The sequence below is a fragment of the Chrysochloris asiatica genome, unplaced genomic scaffold (genome assembly GCF_000296735.1).
Source record: "Chrysochloris asiatica unplaced genomic scaffold, ChrAsi1.0 scaffold00017, whole genome shotgun sequence".
In the NCBI taxonomy this organism is placed as follows: Eukaryota; Metazoa; Chordata; class Mammalia; order Afrosoricida; family Chrysochloridae; genus Chrysochloris; species Chrysochloris asiatica.
Window position 1 is genome coordinate 14412795 of NW_006408535.1, and position 23886 is coordinate 14436680.

The 23886-nt window shown below is 39.1% G+C and overlaps 1 protein-coding gene across 1 annotated transcript in view; it reads right to left on the reverse strand.

Moving 5' to 3' along the window:
- NPAS3 (neuronal PAS domain protein 3) overlaps positions 1 to 23886 on the reverse strand; it is a 1134041-nt gene that overhangs the window by 369438 nt on the left and 740717 nt on the right. Inside the window, exon 6 of the mRNA XM_006835502.1 lies at positions 3603 to 3692. Coding sequence (XP_006835565.1) covers positions 3603 to 3692 — 90 coding nt within the window. The remainder of the gene's footprint in view (positions 1 to 3602; positions 3693 to 23886) is intronic.

The following is a 23886-nucleotide window of genomic DNA, read 5'->3' on the forward strand; positions in this document are numbered from 1 at the left end:
CTGAGTACCTGGGAATCAGTCTTCTTCATTACACAAGCCAACAGTGCATATTTTTAAGACCTGAAGCTACTTCTTGGATGTTAAGTCAAGTATGTGTCTATGGTAAGTCTATAGGGTTGCTGAGGAAGTCTGCCCATGATTAGAGTCCACTTCATTCCCATCATCGCAACAATGAGAACACAGAGAACAATGGCATACACACACTCTGACACCAGGTGCTGGTGCACTCCTTAGAATTGTTGCTGTTGTTGTTGCTAAGTGCCATTAAGTTGGTTCAGACTCACAGAGATCCTGTACAGGGTTTCTGAGGAGCTGCCATCCGTGGAGTCTAGTGCCTATCCGACATCACCACACCAGGACTCCACTCCACGGAGTATGAAAGAGAAAATCAGCTCTCGCTGACTCTATTGCATGCTACACCGCAGTACTCAGTTGTTTCCCCTGCTTTCTTTTCTCATGAGCCAAAAAGGAATCCTAACTCTTCCCTCAGCATAAGCCATTTTAAAGTAAAACGAGGAAGGAGTATCTTGAAAGTCAGAAATACAGACCCAGCTTCTCAATGAGTAACAAACTGATGTATGTTCACAACGTTCCTCAACAATTTCACTCACTGACGACTTTGGCGCCAAGTCAGCAATACCTTTATTTAAGAAACTATTTGGAAAAGAAAGAAGGGAACCATAATTTTATAGGCACTTTATCACTATCTGTACTTCTGAACTATCACCTAGCCAATGCTGTAGAATAGGAGTGCTTGGACTGTATTTTAAAAATTAAGATGGGTGTGTAAGTGTACGTGTGTATGTATATGTGAAAGACGTAATCCTTAACTGAATACCTGAGAGGATATTTTACATTGTCTGTCACCCAGAAGCACTGCTAGCCCAAGTGAAAAGGAACATTCAAGAAACTTGGGAAAGGTTACATCTCAGGAATCTCAATTGCCCTATCAGGATTTTGAACCTTAACTGAGTTGGAAACACTTTCCCAAAATTTTAGCTTACAATCCCCATCTCCCTTCATTCTTTTGGCATTTAGAAACATACCATCTTATCATACTATTTTCCCATGGTACCCAAATTCCTCATCAACATTGGTTTTGAATGCTAAAGACATAAATTGATGGACGCAGAAACCATGTTCACTGATTCACCCTTCATCTTTTCCATTGCATAATGCTGCCTGTCCCATATGCCATAGCCTCTACCTGCGTATCTGACCAGTTCTGGCTACAGGAAACACAGGAGAAAGCTACAGAAGCACATTATGGCCAGAGTCTACCCTAGATGAATCAGTATGTTGACTATTGGTATCCACTTACAAATCTACCACGTATAAAAGCCGGCTCTGACTGCAAAGAAGGTGCCCAAACTGTACAATGCCTACAATGCTGCTTTATTCAGCAGAGACCTCAATTACTTGTCTTAGACTTTAGGAAACGAAAAGACTCAATGCCACCGGAGAGAAGCAATGAGAGAAACTGCTTTTAAAGAGAAACCAGTACAGGGTTAAAGCCAAATTTTTCTTGAACAGATGATATTTCAGATGGCCACACTATTCCAGATGCATCAATTTCCTTGAAAATCCAATCCATATATGTGCATATGCTGTGCTGGCAGGAGGACTGACTGAAATGGCCAAAACCCAACAGCTAATATTCTTTTGGCCAGAATAATGCAATTATTATTTTCCTAGCTATCAGTCTAAGCATACAGAGCCATCTGTTATGCAAAGCAAACATACACATCTCAATTACAGAAAATGCCGTTGCCTTGACAGAATTTGGATTTCACCACTAACCAGGCTGTAAAATGTGTTTTGAGCTAGTATATAATGGGTGCTTTTCAGGAGTTCCCTAATTAGCATTTACCTGCTTAAACTAATTATTCATCCTTCTTCTTGACTGGCTTATTAAACTTTGTTGGATACTACAAATAAAACAGATGAATATGGGCCGTGTAAAACAACAAACAGTGAGGTTTCCAGTTCTAGACAGTATTCACATCATGATGGTAAGCCAATTTCCAAATTGGAGATTCTTGATACTAGGTCCCAAACAGATTAAGACTGGGGGTTTAAAGTCTATTACAAAATGAGGGATTTCAATGAGATACAAGAATACCAAGACTGAATTCACAACAGCTCAGTGTCTATCATTTGGCTCGCTAAAACCCACTTAAATAGAATTACTCTACACACTGCAGCCAATAGCTTGCGTGTTCTTCAAGGAAGAGTTAAAGGACTCTTGTTCGGATTCTTCACAGTAAATAATACAATTTGGCTGTATTTTCTCTCTTTTCCCCAACCCTCCTCAAATGCCAAATACCTCTATTATTTTCCAACATCTTTCTTGATTTAGCTATATTACTCAACGTGGCACTGCATGCAGGACAATGCACTGGACTGCAAGGTCAGTTTGAACCACCAAGTCATTGATTCAAACCCACCAGTCGCTCCTCAGAAATCTTGTACAGGGTCAGTATGAGTTGGAACTGACTTGAAGGCACTTAACAACAACAACAGCAAACACACGAGCAGTTCAAAGGTTCCAGTCATGCTGAATATTTCCTTTAGAGCTCTGTCAACATTCAGAAGCAGTGAGTTTAGGGTGGACTTCACTGAAGAGAGGAGAGACAAATCTTCTATCTGTCTTTAGCTCCAAGGAGCCATTTAAATGAGAGGTAGATTATCCAACTTGGCAGATCATCACACACATACAAAATCCCTCCTACTGAGGCTATGTTTCCCTTGTGCCAAACCACCAGATGCAAAGGGTCAAACTCAGTCCATCACCTGTTTGGGTACAGAGACTCAGATGTGCTGCATTCTCATGGAGAAAAACATCTGCAGTATTAGCTGAATTGCAAACTTTCCTTCACAATATTTTAGCATTCTGCAGAGGTAGTCTAAATCTCAGAATCCTATGGAACTAATATTTTTTGTGTTCAAGGGAAATATCAACAACTTACATCTAGGATTTTGTCCCTTGCTCTCTCTACCTCCATCATCATCTTCTTCTTGGTAACTTCCGACAAACACGTGTGAGTAATTAAACTGCATGTAATGAAAGACTGTCTTTATTTTATGAAATTGTCTTTCAGCATTAGGAAGCATTTGCAAAGGCAGCAAAATACACCACTGCTAGAACCCTCCCTGCAACACATTTTAATGGTCTCTTTCAGAATTTCTTGACTCCAAATGACTCCTTGTCATTGTGTCAGCTCCCAGGATAATGCAGGGTACTCCATAAACATCCAGTAATAGGACACCAGGGAAGCACTATTAGTGTGTCCCTCTCCTGCCGGGCACAGAGGTTTCAAAGTTCAAAACAACCGAGGGAAGAAACTTCATTTGTTCTCAATAAATTAATAATGATCCTTGGGGGGCAGGCAGGGGGATGAAAGTTTTTAAGCACAAGTTTATTCCTAACATTCAATACTGACACACGGGTTTCTCACTTACTACATGAGAAGAGTCAGGTAGAACCATTAAATAATAGTTTTGATAATTCATGCTCAACCACATTATCACTTAAAGGAGAAAAAGCAGGAGTCTGAAGGAACATTCACAATTGCCACTGAGAATTTAAATTGTTCACTTACTTGTGAGAGGCCTAGGTAGATGGAGACAGTCTCAGAAATGTACAAAAATTTTCCTTCTTGATTTAGTGCAAATACAAATCCATCCAGGGACTGCAGAGGGGGGAAAAAGAGACATAAATAGATTAATTAGCATATGTGAAGATTTCATTACAAAGGTATTGCAAGCAACACACATTGAATTTAGGACCACTTTTTTCTTCATGTTTCAGAAAATTCCAAAGATCTTGTTTTTTTGCATTGTTGTTGTCATTAAGTATCTTCCCATCTGTTCAGACTCATGGTGAATCTGGATAGGATTTCTGAGGCTGTAAATCTTAGCGGGAGCAGAAATCTTCATCTTTGTTTTGTGAAGCAGCTAGTAGTCTCAAAGTGAAGACATTGTGGTTAGGGCTCATAGTCCAGTTCTTATCCCACAGTGCCAGCACACTTCCAGTACTGCATGACTGGTTGAGCACACAGAGCAACTGGTAGATTCCAACTACTGACTTTGTGGTTAGTATACCACCTTGTAATTCACTATCCTACCAAGGCTCCTGAGTATTGCACTATTGCTGTTGTCCAATGTCATCCAGTCTCTTTCAACTTATAGTGATCTTGTATAAGGAGCAGTTGGTGAGCTTGAACCACCAACCTTGAGGTTCAAACCGACCTTGCAGTCCACTGCATTAACCTGCAGCACCACACCAGGGCTCCTTAGTATTGCATTACATATGAACAAGTTAAAAGCCTGAATTAAAGACACTGAGCTGTTCTTTATTTTGTAGACTTTTATATTTATGTCTTTGTCATTGAGACTCATTACTTTCACGTATAAACTGATACCATGCTGATTTTATAAGACTAACTGTACTTATTCATTCTTGATTTAGTAGTTATATAGATTAAATCACCAATATTCTTCATTAAATAATTGTACAGAAATGGAAACGATAATGAAATGAGAAAAAAGGTGTTCCTAAATGATGAACAGAGTCATGGTGTGGCACTGTAGGATAAGTACTGAACCAGAAGGTCGGTCTAAATTAAAGGTCAACGTTTCAAACTCACCAGCCACTCCTCGGAAACCCTATACAGGGTCACTATGAGTCAGAACCGACTTAGCAACACTTAAAAAAAAAAAGCAAAACCTATGAAGAACAGGAAGGATCAGTCCCTGGAGACCATCATGCTTGGTAACATGGAGGATCAGTAAAAAAGAGGACAACCCAGTGAGATGGTCTGACACAGTGGCTACAACAATGGGCTCAAACATAACAATGGTGAGGATGGGGCACGACTGGGCGGTGTGTGGTTCCATTAGGCAACATCGGATCACTAAGAGTCAGAACACCATAACAATGGTGAGCATGGGGCACAACTGGGCAGTGTGTGGTTCCATTAGGCAACATCAGATCGCTATGAGTCAGAACTGACTAGACAGCACCTAACAACTAACAATATATGAAGAACAAATTAAATCATCACTTCAACTACAACAGACATCAATAAGGTGCTAATTAATAAAGGAGTATGCCCTCTTTGCTTCTGGTGCTCATTGTGTGAAAAACAAATAGGAAAAGTCAAAACATTCTCAGTGACTGTTTATAGTCTGAAACCTTATAAAGTGTAGCTCTTCTTTACAAAATTCTATTGTTGTTGTTGTTGTTAAGTGCCGTTGAGTCGGTTCTGACCCATAGCGACCCTGTACAGGGTTTCCGAGGCTATAAATCTTTACGGGAGCAAAAAGCCTCATCTTTCTCCCATGGGACAGCTGGTAGTTTCAAACTGTTGACCTTAAGGTTCACAGCCCAATTCATAACCACTATGCTACCAGAGCTCCTTACAAAATTCTATCCTAAAGCTTTATTGTAATAGATCTAGTTTCTATTGTAATCTCAGACATTGAAACAAAGGAAAAAAAGACAAAAACCAAAACAAATGAAGGATGCTACACATTTGTAACTCCTGAAAATTGTATCTCCTCAAATTGAGACTAAACTGGTTTCAAATTCTTGCAATTCATATACATTTTATGTCACTATGAGTCAGGACTGACTTGATGGCAGATGACAACAATAGCAACATCATCCTCACAGAGCCCTGGTGGCACTGTAGGAAAAGCACCGGACTTTTATTTATTTAGTTTTCACCAAGGTCGGTGGTGCAAAGTGCCTGCTTGCACAGGAAAGGAAGTTTTAAAAATGAGTGCTGTGTCCTCAGGTTGTGAATCTGGAAATATAAAATCCACATTGAGAAAAAAGTAGGTAGAAACATTATACTGAAGGCAAATTTTTTAAAAATATAGAAAGATGGAAGAAGCACACAGAATTTACAGTCAGGAAATATGCACTGCCTCAGGTCTCACTGCAATAATTTCAGTCTCCAAAAGCATGAACTTTTTTGAGAAATAGACATATGTATATGTGGTACAGTGAAGTGCTAGACTGCTCACCAAAAGTTCAGCAGATCAAAGCCAGCAGCAGCTCCACATGAGAAAAATGAGGCAGTCAGCCTCTGTAAAGACCAACAGCCTTGGAAACGGAGAAGTTCCACTTTGTTCTATAAATCAGAATCTACTGGGCTTGGCTTTCTGATTTATATATAGATTATCTGTATGCAACTGTGTATGTAAATACGTATGTATATGTGCCAGTGTTTAGGTAGATTTTAATGTATACATGAAGTTTGAATTTCCATATCTCCTGGTCTATTTGTACTGTGGGTGAAACTTTGGATGATACTCCGCTTCCTACTCTAATTGAGTGAGCCGTAAAAACAATTCAAAAGTTCCATTGTATTGTTCCACAAAAAAATCAAATTGCATTACAAACATGATTATAGTTTGTAATGCAATTTGATTTTGAGTAAGGATAGTGCACTCATTAAGTGATATGTGTTCAGTTTGCAGATATCCATTGCTAAACATTCATTTGTACAACGTCCAACCAATAATATGTTCATGGTCCCATAAGGGATTTTTTTTTAAAGGGAAAGCAGCTCTCCTTCTGTCTATTAGTCCCCCTATTGGTTTTCAAGAGCTCAATCTCAGGCTCTTGCAGCATGGACCACAGGTAGGACACAGGTGAGTGAGGCAGAGGACATGACTCTGCGCATGGACTCTAGGGCTTTGTCTAGTGGGCAGGCAGTGAGAGTGGTGGTGATGGCACATGTGGATGGAACAGCAGATGGGGGGGGGCAGGGTACACTCCGCTCCCTCCTCCATCACTTCCTTTCACTTGGCTCTGGCCACCACTACCCCTGCCCCCTCCATTCATTCTTTCCACCTCTGCCAGGAGTCCCTGGGTGGCAGGTGCAGTAGTAACAGGATAAGTGAAAGCACGTTCCCATAAGGTTCACACATAATGTCCTGTTTAAATAAAGGTATTGTGGACATTAAGTGGCATACAATAGTACATGAATTGTTACAAGTACCCAACAAGGTAATTATATTACTTGCATCTTATATGTGAAGAAATTGAGAATTAGAGTTTACACAACGTACCTGTCCTGTCCCTCGTAAATAATTAAGTTAGGTACTTAACTGTACTGCCTTTCATGTAAAACAAAGATTCTTTAACTGATATGTGTAGATTAAGGAAAAGATAAATCTTAACAGCATTTCTGAAATTACAAAGTCTGTACTAAAGAGATAACCTTTGACTTCCTTAAAAATGATCACTTGTTTTTGAATAATTTGTTCAAAGAGTAGAAACCTGTTCCTAGAGGTGGGAGACAAAGTGGAAAGGAAATGTAATTATAAGAGGTCACTTGGTTACCTTTGCTTTGCAGTTATCTTCTCTGGAACCATTGATAGGACAAAGAACAGAACAAATCACGAAAATACTGAGCTCTTTACCTTTGACAAATCTGCCAAATCCTCTAGAGTTTTGTCGGGTACAATCTTTCAAGCTTAGAAGGTGATATAGTAGAAGTTTACATTGAACAAGTGCAAACCAAGAGATAAAACTTTTCTTTCAAAAGTTTGAGAAGGATCTCATTTCAACATGTCTTTGCCACCCACAAGATGCCTCTCATAGCATGACTCACAAGGATGAGGGCCCTCCCTTTTATTACCTTCCCCAGTGAAAGAGCTGTTGCATGTAAATTACGTGTTGGAGAGGGATATTAAATACACCATGGACTGCCAGAGAATGAAGAAATCTTCCCAGAAGAAGTATAGTCAGAATGCTTCTTAGAAGCAAGAATGGTGAGACATCATCTCACATACTTTGGACATGTTACCAGGAGGGACCAGTCCCTGGAAAAGGACATCATGCTTGACAGAGAAGAGGTTCAGTGAAAAAGAAGAAAGTATCGTGGACTGCTGAACAAATAAAACTGTCTAGGAAAAAGTACAGAGTGTTCCTTAGAAGCAAGAATGGTGAGACTTCATCTCTCGTACTTTGGACATGTGGATCCTGGAGAAGGACATCATGCTTGGAATAAGTCAGCACAATAGAGAAAGAGCCTCAGTGAGAGGGACTGCAGCAATGAGCTCAGACAGAAGAATTGTCAGGATGGCACAGGACTGGGCAGTGTTTCATTCTGTTGCGCATAGGGTAGCTATGACTCAGAACTATACCTCCAAAAACAAGAATGTCTAACAGGGATGGAAATTATTTTCTGTAGGAGTCGTTTGTGGAACTCTTAGACTATTTGCAGAGTCGAATGCCACTTTATTCCTACTGTAGCCTGGGATATCTCCTGGTATTTGGAAGATCAGAATTAGATTGGACACTTATATAGTACCCTACGGTTGGTCTGAACACCAAGGTCAGTGGTTCAAGCTCACCAACCACTCCTCAGCAACCCTATGCAGGGCCACTTTGAGTTGGAACCGATTCCATGGCACTTATCAACATCAACAAAATACACAGTGCTATCCTGAATAGAAGTGCCATTTGGCATCCACACACATTCTTTAATTTCTCACTAATGGGGAGTATGTTTTTAATATTAGGTCCTATCTCTTGTATTGACTGAGATACAGTAGGAAGTTTGGGAACCAAAGCAGGGCAAAGGACTATCTGGAGGGTAAACATCGAATGCTATGAAGCAGCAACAATCTAAGAACTGGCCAGTTTTGCTTGGCAAAAACAGAGGCCTCCACACATGTTCCAATTTCCTGGTGAGATTAAAATGAGGCTATGTCTACATGACACAAAGACATCCAGTCAATTCAATTAAACGTTATCAGCCAATTTGATGAGGGTAAAAATCTAACCTGGTCAGTAGTTTGTGTGCCATGAGATAGAAAACAACAACAAAAAATGAAAACTGCCTAATTACCCATATTTTTTCACGTTTATACTCATCATATCAATCAATTCTATCTCTAGTCTGAGGCAAATATCCGTAACTCAGGTCTGATCACCCTTCCAATAAAGACAGGGATAGAGGACTTTGGCAAGATCACTTAGCCCTATCTTCTGATTCAGGATTGTTTCTGTCTGCTGTTTTCTGTGTTTTGAGACTTCGAAAAGTTTTAAGAGCAGCATTAACATTGGTTTAATTTGGGAGTCTTGATTTTAAAACATTGGAGAAAGAAGGAAACAATCAATCAGTTAATTTCAGGAAACCCAATGTGATTAAACTGAAAGTTCTGTGGAATTGTTTTAAATTTTGAATTGAGAAAGCTATTATATACTGTGCTGTTTCAATCACTGCAGGCTACTGCTTAAATTTTTTTTTTTTTTTTTTTCTAAACTGCCCACTGTTTTCAACAGGCGCCAATTAAGATTCTGAGGTCAAAGGGTTAATTACATCTTCTTACCCACTATGTAGAATTTTCTGATTATTAACTAAGGTTGGATTAAGATGAAAAAGAACCTACACAAATGTTAATGCTAGTCCCTCCTCGAGAAGATTTATTATAAAGCCATGCTGAAATCTATCTGCTTTCCTCAAAGCAGATGGAGAGCAAAATCTTAGAAGAAACGTAAAACAGACGTTTTAAGGGAATGCAAGTATCTGATTTATCAAGACAGTTTTCTTATTACTGAAAACAGTTCTAAGCCATCCAGACAGGGCTGATAGGAGATTTCCTTTGTCACATCCCAATAAGTCTATGAGGTACACAGGCAAGGCGTGAGGCTCGGATAAAAAAGTCAGGAGCTACAGCATCTCTGAATAATAATGCTTGTAATTATAATTTATATCCCCTGACATCAGTGTAACATATAAAGTATAAGGCACAGTTTCTTAACCCCAAAAGCTGAGTGCCTCTAACAGTATTTGTCAAATGATGAAGTTATTTTTTTGCAGGGTATGAAACTAACTATAGCATCGTGATTGAAGGTGTACTAATGTTTAATGCATTGTGCTAAATGGATTTATATTTGTCAAAGGAGTTTTGTCTCTGCCTTTTTTCTCTCCTGCATATTCTAGTGCAGCCAAATTTCAGAGACTGAAGTCTTATTATGGTGCCTTTGCAGAGACAATTCTGGTATATGTAACTTCTCTGAAATTAATGTTTCTTCTACATACCAATGCAGAAGGGGGGGGAAAAAAGTACCAAACTCTTTTCCTATGACCTAACTCCAGTTAGAGTGAAAAATTACCAGTAGGCTAGGTTATTTTAATGACAGATTATTTTAAACTAAGCCTTCACCATCTGTTCCACCCCCTAATTATGAATGCAAAAAGAACATATTTCACAATTACATCAGTAAAAAAGTAAGATATACGTGATTTAAATGCATGCATGTGTTCCTTGTCCAATGCACCATGCATCTGTGATGTACTTCTAATTCAGGCTCAGATTGGAAGTAAATATTCATCCATGTTAGAATACAGTCTCTGACATACCCAACTTTCTCCAAACCCAGAGTTTTTCACTGAAATGATATAATGCTATTATGATGAGAACAGAACACGTTGTTTGAGGCCTAGTTGGGCACTAGAAATGAACACTTAGAAACTGCTAATAAGGCTTTGCTGTTAGTAAAGAGAGGCTCTGTGAAAATATGGCTCCTACCACAGGAGGAATGGGTTAGCAGTGGAAACCAGAGGATTTATTCTTGAACCAATTCTTCAAACTTCCTGAAAGAGCTTGAGTGGAAAAGAAGCTTGGCTTTGGAGACTGAAAAATACTTCTATTTCCACTCTATTTTGTCAAAACACAAAACAGTTGTAAAGAAAAAAAAAAAAATACCGGTTCCTTAAATGCTTTGGCTTTTTGATAACTAAAACTGGAATGCTGTTGTTGAGTGCTGCTGAGTCCGCTTGAATTTGCAGTGATCCTACATAGGGTTTCCAAGGAACGGCTGGTGGGTTTGAACCACCAGGTTTGTGGTGAAGCACTCCAGTGCTGATCCTACAACTCCACAGCAGCATTTTGACAGAGTCTATTAAAATGCCTCCTTGTCCTCTTAGTGCACTCAGAAGGTGATGTGATATTAGTCAGGCATGCGCATGTGGTATCCAACATCTTCCAGGAGAATCTGAGACTGTGCTCAAAAGTGTCCACATATATCTGTTTATAGAGAACAAAAATTTCCCCAAATATTGCCTTTGCAGTCTGAGTTTTAACAATCAAGTTCTGTGCAGAAACACATGCTTTTCTTTTTAAAAATAGGAACTGAGGTATATATTTTTTTCCTCAAAGTGGGGGAAAGCATGCATCAAAGTTTAGCCTTTAATTTAACTCTTTAAAAATCTCTCAGCAATTTCGGTCCCACATATATCTTCCTTTGCCTCTCTCCAATGGCACACGATAACAGAAAGGGTAGCACAGGTTTATATTATTGAATACGAAAAGTCAAATGTGCCCCCAAACACACGAAACTGCATTCATTAGCTTGGATTTGACCACTGGCCCACTAATAAAGATGAATTTAGAAAAACAAACTATGTGATCACCTCAAAGCATCTTTCCAAGAGTTCCCTAAACACATTAAGCCAAGTATCTTAGATCAGGAAACAGTCCAAAGAGGCTCAGATGGTCTCTTCTGTTCTTTGAGGAGAGGTACGAGAATAGAAGGGGAGACACTGAGTTAGTGAAATGTCAAAACGTGAAAAGAACAAAGACACCTGCTTTCTGAGCAAGGAGATCAAGTTGTCCTTCTGCTCATTAAAATTCCATTTTGTGGGAACTGTGTATCAAAGTGCTGACCTTTTTTTCTCTGGGATACTAGTTCAAGCCTTACATCTTGTCTTGAAGGATGTAGATTTCTTGATATGAACATCCAGCCAAATGGACAGCAGGCTCTATACAAAGGCAGCGTGTGACACTTGGTAGAATCACAAGCATCGCTGAGCTACCAGAGATGGCATGCAGATATCACATTATCTGTGTCTTCCCCTTAGGGGACTGGGTCTTCACTTGGGACATTTTAAGTGACCATGGGCTACTCAGAAGTGCCTTTACCTCAGGACAGGATTCACACTACTTAGGCTAAAGCACAAACATTTGTGGGAATATAAAAAAATTCTCCCTTTGCATGTGTGGTATATTAATTTGTTGAAACATAGGTGGTTCAGAATTCAAGGGCTTATACCTTGTTGTGCATTTTTCCCTTTGAATTCAGAGTTCTCTTTCAAGTTAAAGGAGGAATTCCCAGCCTGGCAGGAGTTGTATAAACAATATATGATCCTTGTACCGAAAGCCCGAAAAGTGTCACTGCTTTGTTTTGGCTAGACACAGTGTTCGGTCACATAGGAGGTTCCAAGTATCTTTCGAGTAGTCTGCATTAAGTGGAATAACACAAAGAAAAGAACAGATGATCATTGTTTATTTGACATCCTGTGGATTAAAGACTGCTTGAAAGTACAGGAGGGTCTTCATTATGCACTCTAGGAGGTTTTAAACAGCAAACAGGTCTTTCAATGTTCACCATCGGAGAAAGGGAGAAGGAATCAAACATTTGCTCGGTAATTACGTAGATCAAATATGAGATGGGTATATCCTACTTTACAGATCAGGAAACACAGTTTCAGGGAAATGAAGTACTTTGGCCAACATCACATGCTCAACGTGTGCTAGAGAAAAGAAAGAAGGTCCCTCTTGCTGTTTTCCTGATTGTTGCTGGGAATACCTACTGAGCACTTCAGTTGTTTGACACATTGGTGTGGCTGCTCCAATCTCCACTTCCTTGATTTTCCTTCCCACAAACGTGATTCCTGCATTCCAGTTGTTCAGTAGGATGTATTTTCAAAACAGCAGTTGAGTACCTATCATGAGTCAGCCTGTACCAGCTCCGACTTTATAAAAGTGGATGAAATAAAGCCCTGGCTCAGGAGCTGTTTTCTAAAAGAAAATTCATCTATGTGATTGAAGACTAAAATAACTAAAGTAGAAAATTAACTTAAAAAAATCAAAAGCCCATGGTAAAAGGGTGGGGGCTGTCTGACATTATCCACACCCATTCCATTCCCTGTGATACACTGTCATTCAGAAAGAATAGATAGGAAGTGTTGGAGTTTTGGAATTTGTAAATGTGCAGTCAAAATACCACCAGACCTAAAAGAAATCCCCAGGTCCTATAGACAGTGTGAGTGTCCAAAAGGCACCCCACAGTAAATAATTATAAGGATAAAACTGCACCCCAATAGGTAACTGCTGACACTAGACTCCAGTATCTAGGGGCTGCCCAGCACACTGATCCCGTTTCCAGTCCCATAGTTTTATAGTTTTCCATTCAAACTTAGGGTGTTTTCCCTCCTCCTTCCTGACGTTCTGCATACCACTTTATATGGAAGTCAATGTGCAGACAAATTGACTTTATAGACATTTACTTCCCAGTCATGTTTACTTGAATGCACTCAACTGTGTATGGGCATCTGTACCGCTATTTTTGTTAAATGGTTAATTATGGTATTGGTGGGCAGTGGGTGACTTTAAAAACAAAACAAAAGGTTCTTTTAAAAGAAAATAAATGCTTTGTACATGTATTCCTTTAGGTAAGGAATTTGTGTCAGGGGTAGTAACAATGATTAAAGAACCCTGTAATGAATTCAGCATATTAAAAGACCATTTAGAGACCTCAGATATTAATCTGGTACATTCATATGAGTTTCATTTCTAGGAACATTTTATTTGTATCTCTAGGGAAAAAGGCATATAAAAAACATTTGTGGTGAGAGGAACTTGATTGTTACAAATGTAGTTTAGAAATTCTATTTGGGGATAATGCCTGGGCTATGAAAACCTTCCATTTTAATTTCAGGAAATCATTGTGACTAAATTCTCCATTCTTTATTTTATATACCAGTTATATAATTAATAATTCATTTTTACTAGGCCCACATATAGCTATAAATATGATGGACCCATCAGGGAAACTAACATTTGTTTCCTGAAATCGACAATGCTCTGGATTGTTTTCAGATTTTTCTCCGAGTCATTGCACCTCTTCTAGGTCCTACATTTACAATATTGAAATCTCTGTATTGGTTTTCCGTGCATTCCAAATGCTTTGAGGCTAAGTTGTTTTCACTGCAGCCTTAGCCGCAGAAGTTAGCTCCCTACGAAGAATAGATACACATTTATGTGAAAATCAATTATTCTGATGGAATTGGAAGCCTGGTGCTGAATGATCTCAGGATAAACAACTCGGTTTACTGCTTACTATGTGTCTCTGCTGCTTTACCGACTCTCTAGCTTCTTTTCACAGTTAGCCATTGAGTCCAGGTGAGAAGACCCAACCCAGTGTTCACTGCTCATCCACAGAGCTCTAATCCCATTCAGGGCTCCAAGGAAATTCTTGCTTTATCCCCACAGGCATAACTACTTAGCCCATGCAAAGTCAAGAAATGCATAGATTTTTACTCTTTGCTAGCCTATTTACATATATCCGAGTGCAGGGACCAAAAAGCAAACCAGTTGCCACCAAAGTGATTCTGACTCATGGAAACCCATATGAACACCAAGTGGTTGGTTTTCCATGGCTATGACCCTTTAGGAGAAGAACAACAGGTCTTTCTTTCAGGTGTCTTTTGGTGAATTTTAACCACCAACCTTTTTTTTGGAGTTGTTGGTACTGGTAATTTCATGGGATAAAGGCATTAGGAAAAAAGAAAATTAAGTTCCTCTATTCTTGAATTATTTAAAAAGTCACTTTAAAAAAACATGTAAAATGATATTGTTAGTTCCTTTCCCTTTTTGATCTCACTTCAATGAAAATGCATTATCATCACTGAATAGTGATTGGCTATTTTATTATTTGAATTTTCTGTATCAAAAGATGTTATAACCCAAATGTCATTGATATTTGATAGGAATCATGGGGCTGAAGCTGGTTATAAAGAAGGTATGTATAAATAATAATAAATGCAAAGATAACATCTAAAATGATTACCTTGAATGCCAAATCAGATTTTTTGAAGGTGATTTGGTAATAAGCACAGGTCGTACTCAATCTGTGAAAACTCCTAGGTTTGGAACTCTGTGTCTATCTAACCCAGCATTATCGGGCAGGTAAATAATGCATCCAACTAGTTTTTGTTCTTAAATACTTGACTGATAGATTACTGTGATTATGTTTCTTTTAATATAGGAACTCAAATTTGTTATTAAAAGTATAGAAAAGGTGTAACTGATTTTTCTTGAAATCTACATGTTTGCTAGAATAAACACGACTGTCAAAGAGGAAATTTGATTCAATACATAGTTAGATATATTGTAAAGATAATTACATATTATCTTATAATTACCAAACAAGGATAGATCATTTTTTGGAATCAATAATGCCACCATAAAAATTTCCCTGGCAAAAAGAAGTTGTCAAAGATTTTTTGCCAAGAAATACTCTTTCCTTCTCCTCCTGGGGTAACATCATCACATCTGATCTTTGCCTTCTGTGGGTTATTTAGGGAAGTCATAGGATTGTAACTGACATCATAGACATCTGACAGAATAGCAGATTCTGCTAGCCTGCATTTTAACTAAGCAACATATAATACAGCCTGCTGGGCAGGTCTAATTTCCTGTGCATTTCGTCTTGGATTATTTGCTACAGGATTCTACAGAACACCATATATCTACTTTAACTATAGAGGCCATATCATCTGACACACCTGAGTAGTCTCTAGATACAATGTTTTCAATGATTCAGGGTCATGTGGTTTCCTGAATCTGTGTAATCGTCTTTAACATTCCACACGGGACTAGCCTTAACAATAATCTAGGATATGCATGATCTACTCAAATGCACTAGTGCGCCAATCCTTATTAAGTCCAAAAGAAATTTGCAGTATGCCATATTGATAATCCACTCACTGGAAAGAAACCTTGAATCAATAACGTCAGTCTGATTCTAATGTGCATGATCCATTTGTCCACTATTTTCACTTAAATGGCCAAATATATATTAGAACAAAACCATTTGAACATAGACATTGCATTCTTTTATGAGTTTGGTGAACGACATTCCAACTCTCAATGACTACTGGACGTTTGAAAATGCTATTTAGTCTATAAAACTTAAAGTGGCTTCCACCATATTTACCAATAATACCCTCAACCACCAGCCATGATTCTGGACTTTGTCTTTCTCAACCTGTTATGTCAGAGGCGGTCCAATTACCAATGGTAGTGGTAGGAAGGAGTAAAGTCTACTGATTAAGTTCCAAGACTGATTTCTCACTTGGCCCTCGGCCCTGTTTCTTTTAAGCACTAGGCACATGGAACTAATGTCTGTTTTAATGACTAGCATTACATTTATCTGCACTGTCTAGAATCATAACATCACAAAATGATCAACTTTACCATTAAGACATTTCCCCCCTATACCTACCACAAGAACTTTAAACAAACTTGCAGAAGTACTTCTTTTTTTAAATGAAGAAATCCCTAATAATTTAAGAAGGCTAAATCCCCACTGTAACTGTTCTTCAGATACAACGAAAAATCCAAGTGAACTCAAGTCTCTCCACAATAACCTGCAAAGGTGAGGAAATGCAGTGTCAGATGGTTATCACCTTAGACACCAGTGTACAGGTTTGGGGTCAACGACTACTCCACTTCTGTGTGTTCATTTCAGACCTATCTTTTTCAACGACTACTCCACTTCTGTGTGTTCATTTCAGACCTATCTTTTTTTTTTTTTTTTTGCCTTTTGCCTTTTAGTTTACATCTTCCATTCATCCATTTAGTTAGTGAAAGTGGTGTTGATGGTTCCCTGGCTGTGTTATGGCAAGGATCACATGTGTGAATGTGCTTCATACTCAATATCCCTGGCAATCCTGTTCTGAATGTGTTTGTATGTGTAGTCAAACAATTCTGAGTATGTTTATACACCTGACTCATAGGTAATGATGATTGATAAATTGTTAGTACCAAGACTGTCTCCAAATTTGTGTTGTTGCTGTTGTTATGTGCCATTGAGTTGGTTCCAACTCACAGCAACCCTGTACAGTGTTTCCAAGGAATGGCTGGTGAGTTTGAACTGTTGATCTTGTGGTTAGCAGTCCAGTTCTTATCACATAGCACTAGTGTAAATTTTGTATGCTTGGATATTGGAGACAAATTCTTTTTTGCCTCCAATGAGATCTATTCATTCTAGTCTTGACCTTTTCCAACAAGTAAGATTTGTTTTATTGTGTTGCTGGGGGCTTCTCCTTAATAATAGGATGACCTACTTTAATTTCTACTTAAATGTTTCACAGGCTGGAGAGTGACTTCCCCTAAAGGACTGAACCTCTAAAGGCTCAAATTGGCCTCTGAGCCCTCATGAAAGACTTTCATACCAAAGCAAATAAAAAATATATTAAGGGTTTTACAAACATAACCTTAAGCCTTTATCATTTTCTGTATACTCCTTCTATTCTCATTACAGGTAATTGTGCTTGCTTAAAACATTTACTGCTCCTTTCTAATAAATTCTCCTGGTTCTTTTCTACCATGACAGGTACCTTTCATGAAAGTGTTGGTCAGTATTACTTTGCATCTTCCTAAATGGCACAAAGATTAGACAGGTCTAATGTACTTATGAATCAGGCTGCAAACCTCAAGGTCAACAGTTCAAAACTACCAGCTGTTCCGTGTGAGAAAGATGAGGCTTTCTGCTCTCATAAAGATTTACAGCCTCGGAAACCCTGTACAGGGTCACTGTGAGTTGGAACTGACTCCCACGGCACACAACAACATCAACAATGTACTTTATGATAATGCAGATTTGCACATCCAACATCCTTTATTCCCTTCAACCTGCTGAGGCCAAGACTGTGTACTAGCAAACAACCAGCATCGTCAACACTATTCTACAATGGAATGAGTCCAGTTCTTTCCAATAATAGCTCAACAACCTACATGGACAATGAGCAATGGAAACGTATTCCTTCATAGTCTTTCCAAGGCAATTCCTCCTCACAGTGGAAAGGACCCTGTTATTACACTGAATTATGTCATTGTAAAATTTCAATAATATGACATGAGACAAGATTAATTGAAGTCTTTGTTCCAAAAGACTTACTGTTATTTTTGTTAAGTGCCTTCAAGTCAGTTCTGACTCATAGTGACCCTGTGTAGCATTTCTGTGGAGCACCTTGTGGCTTGAACCACCAATCTCGTGTTTTCAAGTCCAGTGCTGATCCTACAATGCCACACCAGGAGTCCTTACTTACTACATAGAATAAATTCTATAGGTTTTTCTGTGAGTCATTTATGTTCTTTGAGGCTGAAATATTTGGGCTCATTTCAGTACAAAAACAAGAGGATGGTGGAAGTAAGCAGTTATCTAGCAACATTAAGAAAACAAAACAAAACTTTTTTATTGTGACTTGAGTGAAGGTTTATAGAGCACATCATTAGTTTTACATGCAACAAATCCTACATGAAATCATTGTTTCAACTCAATGACTACAATTCCCTCATATAACATCACTTACTGTATTTTCTCCCTGTGTTTCTTAATTCCATTCCAGTTTCTTTCCCAACCTTTCTGGGCTTTGTCCTTGGATAAATGCTGCTTCTAAAATGTCTTGAATGGTTGACCATTCTATGGTATACATACCTCACTAGTGTTGTCCCCACTACACACCAATATATAGCTTGACTAATAAGTGGTTTGAGTTCAGCTCCAGACCAGAAGGGTGATCAGAGGCTGTGATCATGGAGTTATACCATTTCATATCTGACCTTTATTTTAATATATCAAGTTTTACTTCACTGTTTATCACACTGTCATCATGGCCACCTAATGTGGTCTCTTTCAGAGCACTTGATAGTGACAGCTGGGTACCATCTAGTTCTTCTGATCTACGAGTCATGGAGACTGACTGATGTTTGTGTGGTCCTAGTCCATTGGATTAACGGTTTCCAAGCATTGTTATTTCCAGCAACAGTTGGAAAGAAACATAATCCTAATGATCCCTTATGAAATATTATGAAGTTTGAATGGCTTACTCAAGAGGTATGTATTAAGCTTATGCAATGTAGCAATAGAGAGATGCCAAGCAGAAGGAGTATTTGAGCATTTAAACATGTGGCTGAACTACTGTAACACTTTCTATCACTTTTCAGAATATGTTAGTTGACAAAAAGATTACTAACAGAGCAAAACATTGACACAGTTTCAAGAGAATGGATCCATTCATGTTTCTCCTTAAAATCTTGCCAAGGAAAGAAAGAATCTGAGTATCATCTCAGTCTGAGGTGAGGTACCAGGAAAATGGCAGGGATTTTTGAGCTATAGGGACAGATTTCTGGCCTGATTAAGAAGTCTGCAGAAGGAGATGACCCGAGTCAGACAGCCTTATGCTGTTAAGGGCTGTAGAGTTGGTTTTGACTCATAGCAATCCTGTGTAGGGTTTCTGAGGAGCAGCTGGTGGGTTTGAAGTCCAGTGCTCACCTTAAGAAGTCCACATAAGGACTTATAGGAACCCTCCAAACCAAGAGGAATAAGGAAAGAAGAAGTGACACCAGGCAGATGAATTACTTCTTGAGAGCAAAGTCCCTGGGTTGCAATCATGGCTAAAGAGTCCTTCCTCTAGGTTACACCAGGGAGAGCGATGCTTCAGTTGTTGAAAAATGTTCTGATATGGGATATCCTACCAGAGACTCAAAGGAACTCTGGTAGCATAGTGGTTACAAGTGGGGCTGCTAACCTCAAGGGTCAGCAGTTCAAAACTACCAGTGTTCCATGAGAGAATGATGAGGCTTTCTGCCCCTGTAAAGATTTACAGCCTCGGAAACCCTACACAGGGTTGCTATGAGGTGGAACCGACTCCATGGCACGCTACCACCACCCCTACCAGAGACTCAAGCTCATGGCTCATCCACCTTACACTGGGAAAACCTCTCTCAGTTCAATTCCATAATCATCCCCAACAAGGGAGGCATGACTGTCAGGAAGTTCCTGGTCAGATTCAGAGGGATGCTTAGATTTGCAGAATTAGTAGATAAGATGGAAGGATCATGATCTTTTCTCATTAATTACTTCAGTGAAGACAAGAAGCTTTTGTGACCAAGGATGAACAAATTCCATGTATAGCTCTTCAAGAGGTGGTGATGGTTATATGTTGGTAAGTCAGTTCTGACTCATAGTGACCCTGTTTAGGGTTTCCGAGGCTGTAAACCTTTACAGAAAACTTCACCTTTCTCCTGCAGAGTGGTTGATAGATTTGAACTGCAGACCTTGTAGCTAGCAGCTCAACTTATAACCCATTCCATTACCAGAGCTTCTCTTCAAGAGCTAGCATGATGTAATGTAGAAGAACACTTGAGCTCTTGACTTCAATAGGCCTGAGCTGGGAATTATAATTTTTGCAACTTCACAGTCTTTCCGGACAACAACGTATGTACTAACAACAAGTAAACAACAAATCTATATACTCTACTCGATAGAGTTAGTCCTATATTTAGAATTAACATATGTAAATATGCCTAATACATAACAGGTACTTGAGAAATGATACGCAGGATGTTGTTACTTGATATGAGACCTTATTTTAGGAAGAGTACTAACAAGCATGGATTTTACCTAATAACAACGAAAATAAAACTACAACAAAAAAAACCACTTGGAAGAAGTCAGATAAACTACCAGACTATGGTAATTAGGAGTCTTGGTATGGAGCTGCGGGCTACCGCACTGGACTGCAATGTTGGTTTGAACCGCAAGGTCACCAGCAGTTCAAGCTTACCAGGTATCCCCTCAGAAACCCTACACAGGGATGCTATGAGTTGGAAATGACTCAACACAACTTAACAACAACAACACTGGGACATTAAAGTACATTAGTTAGATATGAGGCTGGAGGTATGAACAAGAAATGGACTCAATTTTCATGGTTGAAATACAGTTTCAGTTTAATCATCAACACTGCCATTGGAAAGACAATATTTGTAAGGGAGAGAAAGACTCTTCAGCTAACCTTGAGTAAAGACAGAATTTATCAGAAAGAGGTACACTAAAGAAATACAGAGAGGAGCCCTTAGGTTCTGGTAAAATTATGGTAACATTCTAGTAACATCCAAATAATCTTATGAAGATCTGAGTGAAAAATACTAATAATATAGAGAAAGAATGATTTCAGTTTCATATGCATGCCCATTAAAAAAAGAGAACTAGCTTAGGACACACACACACTCACACACACATGTTTAACCCTTTCATTACCCATGGGACACATGGTGCTAACCTGGATTTTCTTCTGTGGGGTTTAATGGGCAGCTGATTTCCCATGGACACTGCATGTAGCCATCAAGACGGATCTTACAGGACTGCATGAAGTGGACGAAATGGGCTTGTGCCACACACTACTTGGACTGATTTTTTTATGGGTTATTATAACAGATGTTGCACCCTGGAGAAACAGTTTTGCCAAATTTATGTCTCTTTGGACTTTTTTTTACTGGGAGATAAGCATTATTAAGTCTTTTCCCAGGTTCCAGTGTTTATTTAGGAGTCCTGGTGTTATGGTGGTTAAGTATGCAGCTGCTAACAGAAAGCCCATCAGATGCACAGTGGGAGGAAAATGTGACAGAACGCTTCCACAAAGATTTCTTTCTATTGTTGTTTAGTGCCAATGAGTCGATTCCAACTCACAGCGACCCTGTAGAGGGTTTCCGAGAAGTAGCTGGAGGATTTGAATCACTGACACTCCCGTTTGTAGTCCAGTGCTGGTCCTATAGTGCAACACCAGGCCTTACAAACTGTATGGTGCATTGCTGCTCTGTCCTACAGGGATGCTCTCAGTAGGAACTGACTCCACAGCAGTGTGTTTGGTTTGATGCATTATCTGGAATTTGTCTTCTTTGTGGTGATTCTACATTTATGTGAATACTGCAGTTTTAGGTGCTGCAGGATAATGCACTGGACCACAAGGTTGGTTCGAATTATTAGGTTGGTGGTTCAAACTCATCAGCTGCTCCTTAGAAACCCTATATGAGTCAGAACCAACTCAGCAGCACTTTACAACAACAACGAAATTGTAAGTAACCTGTCAAGAGATTTAGACTTGATTCAGAGACCAGAGTGGCACAAGTGCCCTACTCATCCTACCCTTCAAGTCCAGAGGGACATATATGGTCTACATAATTTTCTCCCTAGAATTCACAATAAGTATGCACTACATAAGCCTACTTTAGACCCAAAGGGTCATTGTTGCTGTTGTTATGTGTTGTCAAGTCAGTTCCAACACTTAAAGACTTGTATGGGGTTTCTGAGGATTGACTGGTAGATTTGAACTGCTGACCTTAACAGTACAGTGCTTATTCTATGGCACCATACCAGGACTCTAGAAGGACATTATGTGTTCCATATAACATGTATCAACATCCATGTTTCCTAGCAAAATCTCAGAACTGTTCCTTGATTCAGCATGCATTCCATTATTGAAAACACATGGTATCAACCACAAAAGTCAAAGCGGAAAACAATTGGATCATAAAAGGATTTAATAGGGCCCAAATCACAAAAGGATGGTAACAGTCATAACAATGATGATGTTAATAAGACATGAGACTTATTTGTGTGGGATCCTGGGAGAAACAATTACTCAGACCAAACCAGGAGTCCTGGTGTGGTGCTGTGGTTTAATGTACTGGACTGAAAAGTCAGTTTGTGATACAAGGCCAGTGGTTTAAGCTCATCAGCTGCTCCTTGGAAACCCTGTACAGGGTCGCTATGGGTCAGAACCAACTCGACAGCACTTAACAGCAGCAAACCAGTTTAATTCTCATAAACCAATGCTATTGTAGTAACTGTGACTATCCCAGTTTGAGACACGGAAACTAAGGTCACACAGCTAGTAAATGGCAGAGCAGAAACTCAAACTCAGGCTACAATAATGTCTATGACTTTGTAGGTTTGGATCACATTTTGTCCTTGAATTTTTCGTAGCAAAGAGCTAGCATTTACTTCTCTAAAGAAGAGTTCCTTGTGGAGGTGGCTGTACTCTCTGGTTGGGACTAGAACTTAGAACCGATTCTTCCCAGTTCAGTCATGACTAATGAAGTGAAATTGAAACAGACCCAGAAATTTTAAATGTGGGTATACTGGAATAATAACCAGAATGGGAAAACTTGCAGGCTGGCACCTTGTTAGAAATGCAATCTTCCTCTTGGAAATAAAGGGGAGCATGTATGTTGCATAGCACCCAAATCTCTTTACTGGATAAGATGGAAATGAATGGCCATGCCCCATTCACAGACGGCAGCCAATCACACAAAGATGTTCAGTCAGGACAGAACTGGGTTGAACTGGTTTGAAACCCTGGCTGGGATTTAGGCCAGCCCTGGAGGTAGTAGGATTTGACAGTGTGCTTGCTAAATGTGGTTTAATCTACACTCTAGAAAACCACACTCTTGGATCCTGTTACACAGGTGTAATGTCTTATACAGGCTGAATCCTAGACAATCCTTCTGCTTTTTTGACCCAAATAATATGCATCTGGAATGAAAAATACTGTGATAATGATACAGAAAAGCAGTTTCTCTATGCCCACAAGGTAACAGATTCTAGAAACAGACATCTGCTAGTCTCAGAAAAATCAGTTGCATTTGAATACTTCTTCAAGCTAAAGTGTAACTGACTGACATAGAATATATAAAGAGTTCTAAGTAAAAATGGTAAAGTACTAACTATTAAAGCCCCAAATTAGTAAAGGTAACATTTATATTAGTAAGCTTGCATTAACTAAAATTTTATTTTAATAACTTTCTATTAATCACTGTATTATTTTCACAGGCCCCTCTTTAAGTATGTTGCTCTTAGTTGCCACAGGTTGATTCCAGCTCATGGTGCCCTCACGGGAGCAGAGTAGAGTTCATCACAGGCGATGACTTTTTAGACGTAAACCTCCTGACTTGTCATCTGAGATTCCTCTGGGTAGGTTTGATCCAAGAACTTTTCAGCTAGTAATT